This window comes from Aquarana catesbeiana, linkage group LG06, assembly GCF_042186555.1.
Source record: "Aquarana catesbeiana isolate 2022-GZ linkage group LG06, ASM4218655v1, whole genome shotgun sequence".
Classification (NCBI taxonomy): Eukaryota; Metazoa; Chordata; class Amphibia; order Anura; family Ranidae; genus Aquarana; species Aquarana catesbeiana.
In genome coordinates, this window is record NC_133329.1 from 200,953,954 (window position 1) to 200,966,890 (window position 12,937).

Sequence of the window (12,937 nt, forward strand, 5' to 3'; positions counted from 1 at the left end):
CACTGTGGGAGAAAGACCCCAATCTTTCCCTCACTGGAACGCAGGAGTCATTAGGACTTTGCGGGAGCTTGAGGATTGAATAGAACGCCCCCTCTTCCTCGGCCTTTATGTCCCGACCAGTGCTTCTTGGGATGGCTATCTGTCCTGCTGGCCCTGTTGCTTGTAGCCACCAAAAAATATTTTGGTACCCGGCTTTCTCTTACTCTCCGGGAACTCTTTCTTCCTATCCTGGGTGTGTTCAAGGGCTTCCTGTAGCCCAAGGCCGAACATATGATCTCCTGAAAAAGGTAAACAGCAAAGCCTTAGCTTGGACGTGAAATCCACCATCCATGTTTTCAATCACAAGGTTCTTCTTACAGAATTTACAAAAGGCAAAAGACCTGGCTGCTAGCTTACCTGACTCCACAAAGCATTGCCCAAGAATCCGACTGCTTTGAAGAGCAACAGAAAGGATTTTAGAATCTGCTGCCTGGATGTGGCGGCAGAGATGTGTGTAACTGCGTTAGCCTGCAATCTTTGTTCCTGGCTACACAGGTGGCTGCTAGCACCGGCTTCAAACTGATGGAAGTGGGATCCCATGTTCGCAGCAGTAAAACTTCCCCTCTTTTATCCATGGGGTCCCTTGGAGACCCCATGTCTTGAAGGCTAAATACATTTTTTTTTTCTAGAAACCTTTGCAAGCGGGGCATCCAGTTTTGGAATCCTATTCCACGGTTGAGCCCCATCTCGCTCTTAAGGCTGCCCAAGAAAAAAGAAGGTTTTTTTTCAGGGTTCACCCATTCAAATTTAACCAATCCCGGAACCGCCCACAGTGGATATAAATCGCTACTTTGACGTTAAATACTGTTATGGCAGCAGATAGCTGCCAAAACCCCAGTATTTTCTTCAACGGCGCCTTTCCCCCTCCTGCCGCATCACGGTCATCTCCACCACTTACCGGCGCCGTGGGTAGCAGTGGAGATGATCCTATCCTTTCCCCTACTTGGCACTAAGTTCAATGAGGGAATGAAGGCCCCCTCTCGACTATGCCATTGGATGATGGCAGTGACATCAATCGTCACTTCCGTCCAACGGCCTGAAAAAGGCACAAATTTATTTTTTTTTTCCCCCCAAAAAATAAATATAAGTGTAAATGTGAGATCTGAGGTCTTTTTGACCCCAGATCTCACATTAAAGAGGTCCTTTCATGCTTTTTTTCTGTTACAAGGGATGTTTACATTCCTTGTAATACGAATAAAAGTGATATAAAAAAAAAATTAAAAAAAAAATAAATAAATTGAAAATTTTGGAAGGACAGTGTAAAAATAAATAAGTAGTAAAATAAAGAAAAAAAAATTTAAAGTGCCCCGTCCCTCAGTGCTTGCGCGCAGTAGCGAACGCATACGCAAGTTGCGCCCACATATGAAAGCAGTGTTCAAACCACACATGAGGTATCGCCGCGATCGTTAGAGCGAGAGCAATAATTCTAGCGTAGGACCTCCTCTAACTCAAAACTGGTAACTTGTAGAAATTTTTTAATGTTGCCTATGGAGATTTTTAAGTGCCAAAGCTTGTCGCCATTCCACGAGCTAGTGCAAATTTGAAGCATGACATGTTGGGTATCAATTTACTCGATGTAACATCAACTTTCACAATATAGAAAAAAATTGGGCTAAATTTACTGTGTGAGTATTTTTTAAATTCAAAAGGAGTATTTTTCCCAATAAAAAAAGGGAGTGTATTTTTCCAAAAAAAAAGGGAGTGTATTTTTCCAAAAAAAAAAAAAAAAAAGGGAGTGTATTTTTCAAAAAAAAAAAAAAAAAAAAGGGAGTGTATTTTTTCCAAAAAAAGGGGAGAGTGTATTTTTTCCAAAAAAAGGGGAGAGTGTATTTTTTCCAAAAAAAGGGGAGTGTATTTTTTCCAAAAAAAGGGGAGTGTATTTTTTCCAAAAAAAGGGGAGTGTATTTTTTCCAAAAAAAGGGGAGTGTTTTTTCCAAAAAAAGGGGAGTGTATTTTTTCCAAAAAAAGGGGAGTGTATTTTTTCCAAAAAAAGGGGAGTGTATTTTTTCCAAAAAAAGGGGAGTGTATTTTTTCCAAAAAAAGGGGAGTGTATTTTTTCCAAAAAAAGGGGAGTGTATTTTTTCCAAAAAAAGGGGAGTGTATTTTTTCCAAAAAAAAGGGGAGTGTATTTTTTCCAAAAAAAAGGGGAGTGTACTTTTTCCAAAAAAAAATTGTGTTTGTAAGACTGCTGCGCAAATACGATGTGACAAATTATTGCAACGACCGCCATTTTATTCTCTAGAGTGTCTGAAAAAAGTATATATTAATGTTTGGGTGATCCTGCTGACCTGCAGCGCGGCGATCTCCCATTATGAGTCCTGCTATAGCCACCTCACTGGTCCGGGATTTAGAAATCCCCACAGCTTAATCTCCTAAAACGTATCCAGTCAGGAGGGACGTTTAGGAGCATTCTAATTGGTCGGCCCTGACCAATCAGAACCCGTGTAGCCCGTCCTCTCAGCGGGGAAGAAGGCGCGTGAATGCCGAGGGGATTTCTAAGCCCAGGACCAGTGAGGCAGCTATAGAAGGGTTTAGAACGGGAGATCGCCACGCTGCGGGTCAGCAGGACTAGGGGGGGGGGGTTGAGGAGGGGGCCCTGTGTAAGTTCACCTTACAGATTTTTCTGTAAAGGTGAACTTACACTTTAAGTGGTTTAAAGAATCCACCAAGGAACTATGTACAGGGAAAACCCTGGATTTTTTTTTTGCATTTAACACCTGGTACATGAGGTCATGCTTGAATAACTGTACCTCTTCATCAATTTCTAGAGTGTCATAGCCTTAAGGTGATTGTCCACCTCATCCAGCGTCAGTCTATACCTATACCCCTTGGAGTATCCTTTTTTCCTCTGATCCAGAGTCCACGTGCGAAGGGATATGCGACCTAGGGTCCTCCTCCCTGTACTCGCCATCCCCTTCCTGGCTGGGTTCAGACAAAGCCAACATACTGGTGGCTCTTGTTAAGGCCGCATGGGGACTGTGCATCCTATCCAATAAGCTCTTGAACGACTGGAAAGTAGACGCAATCTAATTTTTGACTAAAGAAAGAATTTTGTGACACGCTGTCACTGACTCTTTCACCAAGCTATTGACACACACCCCGGGCAAAAGCGGCTTTTTTCCAAAGTTGAGGCTAACTTTGCTGCACAAATGGCACACTTCCTTCTTGGTGCCTGTGTCTTGTATTGGGCTTTAACCCAAAAAGGCAGAGAAACAGACCCCATCAGTACCAGAATCCTGCATACCAGACACCCTGTGCTGGGCTGAGGAAGGAAAGGATCCCACCCCATCAACTGTGGCTCCCAAAAATGCCCCCCTCCCCTCCGGAACTAGGAAAAGACCCCTCCCCCCGGGTTAGCAAGTGGGGACCCACCCAATGCTTACATGACAGTCCACTGCCTGTGAAGTCTTAGTGCCCTCCATGGTGTCCTGCAGTGATCCGACAGTGCCTCTGCCCGGTCTCCACTCAGCGCCAGATGCCCGCAGCACCCCACCACCATGCCTTCCAAGGGACCAGAACCATTGTCTCAGGCGTCCTCTGATGAGGTCACTCCGCCGGAAGACTGCCCCTGCAGCCTCCGGAACCAGCCTGGAGTGCAGACGACCCCGTCCCCGCGTGCCGCACTCTCCTCCCTGCTTTGCGGGATAGTACAAACAAGCTGCATGGTGGGCACTGCAACCCCCTCATAGGTCCATCTCTGTCCCCAAGCACCAGCAGCGGTAAGACGCAGACTCGCTCCACCTAGGAGGAGGGATTGCACGGGCAGAAGGTATTCCTGGGGAGCTACCACCCAGGACAGCCCTGAGAGACATGGATCATACTAACTTCCCAGGAAACACAAAAACTGGAGGAGGCCTGGATGACCACCTTTAAGGAATCGGGTGAACGCGTTTCCTGTCCCAGATGGAGGGGCTCTATGTACCAGAGGCTGTCCTGGAGGACTAGGGGAGAAAAAAAAATAAGAAAAAAATTAAGAAAAAAAGAAAGAAAAAGCAGAAACTAAAAAGGTGTCAGGGAGGGAGCTAGTTTTTTTCTCCTGGACACTAGGCAAAAAACAGAGGAACAGAGCTGCCTTCAGCAGATTTGGGGGGGGGGGGGGGGCTGGCCACTTGTACAGGATGTTAACCATGTTAAAGCAAGAACATGTTATTTGAAAAATAAAAAATATTGCTGCCTTTTTCCGGGCTCTGAAGCAAAAAGACTACTCTTAGGATATCTAAATATATTTTTAAGGGGTTTCTGATGCCAGGAGGTGGGGCTTATGACCATGTGACCACCATGATTGTCTGTCACATGATCGGAAAGCTTTCCATTAGACGGCAGAAACTGTGCCAGGAGCACGTAGGGCGCACGCTCTTGCCCGTTTACAATTTGGTATGCAAATATGCGGCCTCTCGCAGCAAGGCCCACCCGCCAAGATTCTGCATATTTGCATAGAGGTTAATCATTTGTGGTCAATTCCAAGAATTTTTTTTTGTGTGCGATTCTCTCATACTTGTTTTCTGTTTTATTTAAATGTTATGTCAGGCCCCCATTTTGGTGTCTTTTCTTATGTGGCCCCCTTTGGCCTTTGTGGTTGCGGCCTCTCTCGGGGTTGACTAGTCTTGACCCTTCGGATGAAGGTCCGATATGTATGGGACATCAAACCATGGACTGTTTTTAAAATGATCGGCAGGCTGAAGTACAACAAGCATGTTACATAGTTAATCTGGTTGATAAAAGACACACGTCTATCCAGTTATAAATAGAAATGTCACTTATGGGTACCCCTAGGAGGCAACCAGAACATCTGACATTAGAAATACTCATTGTCATTGAGATTTTCAATTTGCTGGAAAATACCCAAGTGACTTTCCTTTTCCCAAAAATTCACTGCATGTGCTCTGCTCCCGTCCATCAGTCAACACACCTAAACCCTGGATGGTCCCAGCCCTAAAATGACAGACAGATGTCCCAGCATGGCATTCTTTGATGGAAATAGTCTATGCTTAGCTTTAGAAAATGTAAAAAAAAAAAAAGTGAACTCACAAGGTGCCGGGTAAGTATTTCAATATTATCCTCTTTGCACTGAATTAGGTTGATTTGTTGGGATAAATCTTGTATTCTTTGGTCAAAAGATTCCTTAAAAACGGTTTCTATTCTTCCTTGAATTAAACCACCAATCTGGTGAAGGAAAATAAAAACAAAAAATTGTACATGTTATGTTATGGGTAGTACAAAAACATTACATATTTACAAGAAATTGTTTCAGATGCACACAACACACTGCAGAAACAGGATTTACAGTTTACTTGGCAGATTTCACTAGCAGGTTCTGATGATCTTAACTATGGACTAAGGTCCAGTTCACACCAAAACGCAGTATGGGAAACCCGTGTTCCGTGCGCATTTCCTGCACCACGTTTAAATTGCACTTGCAATTTGCAGCAGGTGTCAACGAAATTCTAACCACACCCCAAACGCACTGTTTTCCTGCACTGGATCGCATGGTATAGAAGTTGCTCTGCATTTTGTAAAGTACTGCATGCAATACTTTTGCTGAATAGGCTGAAATCACACTGCACTCGGATCGCATGTGATTCTGCCACCCAAAGGCAGAAGTAGGATTGGCTTCAGATTTAGGTCTACAATCCTATGCCGCTAATTTTGTTTAATACATTTAAAATTGCAGAACTAGATGCAGTAGTGAATGGTTAAACCCCTTGTTGGTTTATTTTTGCTATGTCCTGTTGTGGAGTTTCACCCCAGTTCCTGTGTTTTCATTTATAGGACATGGAAACCAGTCTAAGCATCTCAACTACGCACAAAAACATTGGAACTGGGTTGCAGAAAAATGGCAGCAGGTTCTCTGGACTTATGAGTCAAAATTTTAAATATTTGGCTGTAGCAAAAGGCAGTTTGTTCGCAAACGGCTGGAGAATGGTACAATAATGAGTGTCCGCAGGCAACAGTGAAGCATGGTGGAGGTTCCTTATAAGTTTGGGGATGCATTTCTGCAAAAGTAGTTGGAGAATTGGTCAGGATAAATCGTGTCCGCATTACTGAGATGCTTATCCATCATGCCATAGCATAAGGGAGGCATGCAATTGGCACCAAATTTATTTTGCAGCAGGACAATAACCCCAAACATGCAGTCAGTGTCATTGTGAACTACAGTCAGGTCCATAAATATTGGGACATCGACAATTCTAAACTTTTTGGCTCTATACATCATCACAATGGATTTGAAATGAAACGAACAAGATGTGCTTTAACTGCAGACTTTCAGCATTAATTTTAGGGTATTTACATCCAAATCAGGCGAACGGTGTAGGAATTCCAGTTTGTATATGTGCCTTCAACTTTTTAAGGGACCAAAAGTGATGGGACAGATTAAAAATCATCCAAACTTTCACTTTTTAATACTTGGTTGCAAATCCTTTGCAGCCAATTACAGCCTGAAGTCTGGAATGCATAAACATCATCCCTGGTGATACTCTGCCAGGCCTCTACTGTAACTGTCTTCAGTTCCTGCTTGTTCTTGGGGCATTTTCACTTCAGTTTTGTCTTCAGCAAGTGAAAGGCATGCTCAGTTTGATTCAGGTCAGGTGATTGACTTGGCCATTGCATAACATTCCACTTCTTTCCCTTAAACTCTTTGGTTGCTTTCACAGTATGCTTCGGGTCATTGTCCATCTGCACTGTAAAGCGCCATCCAATGAGTTCTAAAGCATTTTGCTGACTATGAGCAGATAATATTGCCAAAAAAACTTCAGAATTCATCCTGCTGCTTTTGTCAGCAGTCACATCATCAATAAATACAAGAGAACCAATTCCATTGGCAGCCATACGTGCCCACGCCATGACACTACCACCAGTATGCTTCACTGATAAGGTGGTATGCTTTGGATCATGAGCAGTTCCTTATCCATACTCTTCTCTTCCCATCACTCTGGTACAAGTTGATCTTGGTCTCATCTGTCCATAGGATGTTGTTCCAGAACTGTGAAGGCTTTTTTTGATGATGTTTAGCAAACTAATCTGGCCTTCCTGGTTTACATCTTGTGGTGAACCCTCTGTATTCACTCTGGTGAAGTCTTCTCTTGATTGTTGACTTTGACACATACACCTACCTCCTGGAGAGTGTTCTTGATCTGGCCAACTGTTGTAAAGGGTGTTTTCTTCACCAGGGAAAGAATTCTTCATCATCCACCACAGTTGTTTTCTGTGGTCTTCCGGGTCTTTTGGTGTTGCTGAGCTCACCAGTGCGTTCTTTCTTTTTAAGGATGTTTCAAACAGTTGATTTAACCACTGTAATGGAATGTCCCACACTCCGCTTGAGTGCTTCCGTCATATACCACCTCCCCCCAGTCTGGATACAGATATCAGATATTCCAACCGAAGCATAAGCACAAAACAAGGCGACGCTTGTTTCACTGCTGACATCGACTCATTTATTAGAACCAGAACACAGTCTTATATACAGTAGAAGAGGAGGTTCCCCCCTCCTGCCCATATTACTTTAACAATACACCTTTAACAAATTAACATGAGCTAATTAACTAATCCCTTTAAGCAGCCGATGTGACTCTGTGCCCTTCAGGATTTCACCACAGGTTAGACTTGTTGTCTCCGAGCTTCACACAGTACATTATACATTATCATAAGTACAACCACAGGACATTTCTCACAATAGCAGGAGCTAATTATACTTGACAATACAAACAGTGATCTCCCCCCCCCTCCTCAGCCTAGTCAAAAACAAGCTATAGGAGGAGTAGACTGTTCGTCTCCTAGCCATTGACTATTCAATACCCATTACCATAAACATCAACACAGGGTTAATTAGAACAACCAACAATGTGTGGAATACCCTTAGAACCTGTGGTAAGCCAGACTAGACTCATTTACATTAAACACATTTTAGCAGACATCAGACAGGTGAGTGGAGTTGATATTAGCATCTCCTCAAAGTATGTGTCCCAACAGTATGACTCGGTCACTACTGCTAATATGGCAAATACAGGGTCCCCAGAGTCTGTGTGTCATGGGGGACAAGGACCCGAAGCCAAAGTAACAACACTTCAAGGGTACCCCAAATGCCAGGGCCCATAATCTGTAGGCAAAGGCTCACATTCAGTCCCCTCCAACAGCCTCTGTCCCGGGTGAGTCTGTCACATTTCTCTCCCATCAAAAGTTGACTAACAAGGTCCCAGACCTCCACCTGGTCTGGACATGCGTTAGAGTAAACTCACAAAGTCTGTCCGCATGATCTCCTTTCTTGGCTGCAAGGAATAGTTGACCTCAGTAGGTGTGGGGCAGAGGTCATTGACTCTGTCCGTCTGTCAGCGCTTCATCCGGGTGGTGTTTAACATTCAATGGCTTGGCCTGTTGCTGGGCAGAGGGGCCCATTGTCCCAGTTCCCTGAAGCTGAGGAGAAACTGTAGGTGCTAGGCAGAGGCCAGCAGTGCTCTGCCCTGTTGCCAGCGATTCAGCTGGGAGTAGCAGCTTCACTACATCAGCTTGACGCCGGAGAGAGGGACCGACTGCCCCGGCTCCCTCGATCTCCACAGTTGTTGCCGGTGCTGGGCAGAGGTTGGTAGCACTCTGCCCTGTTGCCAGCACTTCTGCTGGGGACTTCACACCCTCTGCTCCGGCTAATCGTTGGGGCAGGAGGCTGGATTCCTCCACTCCCAGACTGTGTAGCTGCCATTGGGGAGGTGAGCCGGCTGCTTCCTGTTTCATTCCCTCATCTGGCTGCTGGGACAACATGTCTGTGGTACTGTATCCCATGTGCACGGATCTTTGCTGGGGAGGAAAGACCGCTTCCTTCACCCTGGACAACTGGGGAGGGACGAAGAACACCTCTTCTCCCCCTGTATCTGCTGCTGGGAAGTGATTGCCACCTTCTCACCCTGAGCCTCCGAAACTGCCACAGGTGTGGGGCAGAGGTCTTGGACCCGCTGTCTGGTGACCAGCACTTCAGCTGGGGAAGTTCCTTGTAACTCCACAGATACTGCTGTTGGTGCTGGGCAGAGCACAGTGAAGTTTGGCCCCAATACTAGCTCTTCTGCTGGAGGCTCATCAGGTTGTTCTTCCTTAGCAGAGAAGTCTATCAAATCCCTTGTCTCTGCAACTGGTGTCTGGGGATAGAGGTTCACCATCTCCTGCCATGGAACTCAGAAGATGCTATCAATGTTGGGCAGAGGTTAGCAGAGCTCTGCCCTGTTGTCAGCACTTCAGCTTTGGGGATGGCAATCTCCAGATTTTCCACTGCAGATTCTCTGGCATGCTGCTGGACAGGCACATTCCTCCATCCAAGATCATCCCTTGCAGAAACGGGGTCATCAAGGTCAGTCACCACTTGCTGCATCCACCATAAGACCTCCGCCTCCCTAGCTGTGGAGGCAGGTTGGCAAAGCACACTGTTACTCTGCCACATTGCCGACTCTTCAGCCAGGATTTCAGACTTGTCACCTGGTATTTCCTGATAGTCCCAGGCAAAGGGAGCCCAGCCCTGGCGCTGAGCAGAGTCTAGCAGCTGTCTGTAGGCAATCTCCAGCTCTCATTCCTGAACGGCCAGAAACTCTATATCTTTCAGTGCACTTTCGAAATGTTCAGTAGCTGTTCTCTGTAATCCATTATTTCGTCCCACCGCCACTCCAAATCACTCCCAAAGTTAGGGTCCCCTGTCAGCTTTACATACAACAGTCCCAGGCCGCCGTAGCCAAAGCCTTCCGTTGGGCTGTCATCCGCTATCCAAGGGCATGCTTGGGATACATGCCACCGGAGAGCTCTGTAGCTCTCATCCAGCCGCATCTCTGTCCAGACCAGCCTGCTTAATTCCGCTGTCTGCTCCTTGTTCGGTTTTTCTCCCAAAAACAGAACCCCCAATCCATACTGCGACCGGTACCTTTCCTCGATGAAGGGGAGAACTTTTCCCTGGTGTCGCTGCTCACAGGCTAGCGCTTCCTTCCAGAGTTCACAGCGGATAGAAACAAACTATCAATCTACAAACTAACAATCCCAGCAGGATCTGCTCTGATACTGGTCCTCTGTGCTGTGTCTGCATCTCTCACAACCTCCTTCTGAATTCCTCTTCCATGGCGGCTGGTATCTGTACCTCTCCTCTCCTGCTATCCAGACCTTGGATCCAGGTGGAAGCTTGGATGTCCAAGACTGCAGGAAGTGTCCCGCTGCTTGCCACCAATGTAACGGAACATCCCACACTCCGCTTGAGTGCTTCCGTCATATACCACTTCCTCCCAGTCTGGATACAGATATTCCAACCGCTCATAAGCATAAAACAAGGTGACGTTTGTTTCACTGCTAACATGGACTCATTTATTAGAACCAGAATACAGTCTTACATACAGTAGAAGAGGAGGTTCCCCCTCCTGCTCATATTACTCTAACAATACACCTTTAACAAATTAACATGAGCTAATTAACTAATCCCTTTAAGCAGCTGATGCGACTCTGTGCCCTTCAGGATTTCACTACAGGTTAGACTTGTTGTCTCCAAGCTTCACACAGTACATTATACATTATCATAAGTACAACCACAGGACATTTCTCACAATAGCAGGAGCTAATTACACTTAACAATACAAACAGTGATCTCCCCCCTCCTCAGCCTAGTCATCAACAAACTATAGTAGGAGTAGACTGTTCGTCTCCTAGCCATTGACTATTCAATACACATTACCATAAACATCAACACAGGGTTAATTAGAACAAACAACAATGTGTGGAATACCCTTAGAGAAACTGTGGTAAGCCAGACTAGACTCATTTACATTAAACACATTATAGCAGACATCAGACAGGTGAGTGGAGTTGATATTAGCATCTCCTCACAGTATGTGTCCCAACTGTATGACTCGGTCACTATTGCTAATATGGCAAATACAGGGTCCCCAGAGTCTGTGTCCTGGGGGACAAGGACCCTGAAGCCAAAGTAACACCACCTCAAGGGTACCCCAAATGCCAGGGCCCATAATCTGTAGGCAAGAGGCTCACATTCAGTCCCCTCCAACATCCTCTGTCCCGGGTGAGTCTGTCACAGCCACACCTAATGTTTTTGCCATCTCTCTGATGGGTTTGTTTTGTTTTTTCAGCCTAATGATGGCTTGCTTCACTGATGGTGACAGCTCTTTGGATCTCATATTGAGAGTTGATAGCAACAGATTCCAAATGCAAATAGCACACTCAAAATGAACTCTGGACCTTTTATCTGCTCCTTGTAAATGGGATAATGAGGGAATTACACACACCTGGCCATGGAACAGCTGAGCAGCCAATTTTCCCATTAATTTTGGTCCCTTAAAAAGTGGGAGACACATACAAACACTTGTAATTCCTACACCGTTCACCTGATTTGGATGTAAATACCCTCAAATTAAAGCTGAAAGTCTGCAGTTAAAGCACATCTTGTTTGTTTCATTTCAAATCCATTGTATATAGAGCCAAAAAGATTAGAATTGTGTCGATGTCCCAATATTTATGGACCTGACTGTATCTTGAGTGTAAACAACCTGGAGTCCTGGAAGCGATAATTTGGCCACCACAGATCCCTTATCTCAACATTGAGTCTGTCTGAGATAACAGAGACAGAAGGATTTGAAGCAGATTACATCCACAGAAGATCAGTGGTTAGTTCTCCAAGATGTTTGAACAACCTACCTGCCGAGTTCCTTCAAAAATTGTGTGCAAGTGTACCTAGAAGAATTGAGGTTGTTTTGAAGGAAAAGGGATTAAAAAAAGACGAAGCAGAATGAAGCAGAGTGCGCCTTTTTCTTTTACACCTACTATACAGTATCTCACAAAAGTGAATACACCCCTCTCATTTTTGTAAATATTTTATTATATCGTTTCATGTGACAACACTGAAGAAATTACACTTTGCTTCAATATAAAGTAGTGAGTGTACAGCTCATAACAGTATAAATTTGCTGTCCCCTCAAAATAACTCAATTCACCCGCTGACAACTGAAATGTACACAAAAGAACGTAGCAATTAGCAGTTAAGGTGCGGGGCCGCCATGTCCTTAACAACTGACTCATTCATCAGTCAGCTGGGTTCCTGTTGACAGATGAATGTAAACACAACCAGGGGCAGCTGCCACTAGCCATCAGTGTGTGTGAAGGAGCTGAATCTGTGGAGTCTGCCATGCATGGAGGGAGTAACAAGCCTGGATGTACCACCGCAGGGGAGTGTTGGTATGCAGGAATGCTTCCTTCCTTAGCCTGTCCACTGCTCAGACCTCCAGGTGAAGATTTGACTAAAAAACTGGGGAGGTAGATGTGCAGCTGGCCATGCCTTCTCTCTCGGCGCTCAGTGCTATCCTCCCCCTCAATCGTCTCTGCTGTGTGCAGACAGGCAAAACACAAACTTTTTAGCTAGAGCCTGGGGTCCGTACACAGGAGCCGTCATTACTCCCTTTGCTGCCTGCTGGGAGAGGAGCCTGCTGCCGACTGGTTAATGAAAACCTAAACTTAACTCTGTGCTGCCCTGAGAGCTGATAGCGACCTCCTCCCTGCTCATCTTGAGCTCCCTAAATGCCGGAAATAGGTATTGGCGAGTACTTAAAAAAAAAAAAAAGTATCAGTACTTGTACTCATTGCTAAAAACAAGTAGTATCGGTGCAACTCTACCCCAGATCATGACACTCCCACCACCATGCTTGACTGTAGGCAAGAAACACTTGTCTTTGTACTCGTCACATGGTTGCCGCCACACACGCTTGACACCATCTGAACCAAATAGGTTTATCTTGGTTTCATCAGACCACAGGACATGGTTCCAGTAAGCCATGTCCTTAATCTGCTTGTCTTCAGCAAACTGTTTGCAAGCTTTCTTGTACATCATCTTTAGAAAAGGCTTCCTTCTTGGATGGCAGCCATGCAGACCAATTTG

The 12,937-nt window shown here is 45.2% G+C and overlaps 1 protein-coding gene across 7 annotated transcripts in view; it reads right to left on the minus strand.

Moving 5' to 3' along the window:
* Window positions 1-12,937, minus strand: part of ATF7IP2 (activating transcription factor 7 interacting protein 2) — a 589,221-nt gene that overhangs the window by 333,317 nt on the left and 242,967 nt on the right. For 6 of the 7 annotated variants that reach the window (XM_073591215.1, XM_073591213.1, XM_073591214.1 and 3 more), the window contains one exon: window positions 5,068-5,202. The exons of the other annotated variant lie outside the window; for it this stretch is intronic. In XM_073591215.1, the coding sequence (XP_073447316.1) occupies window positions 5,068-5,202 (135 nt within the window). The remainder of the gene's footprint in view (window positions 1-5,067; window positions 5,203-12,937) is intronic. 7 annotated transcript variants of the gene reach the window in all.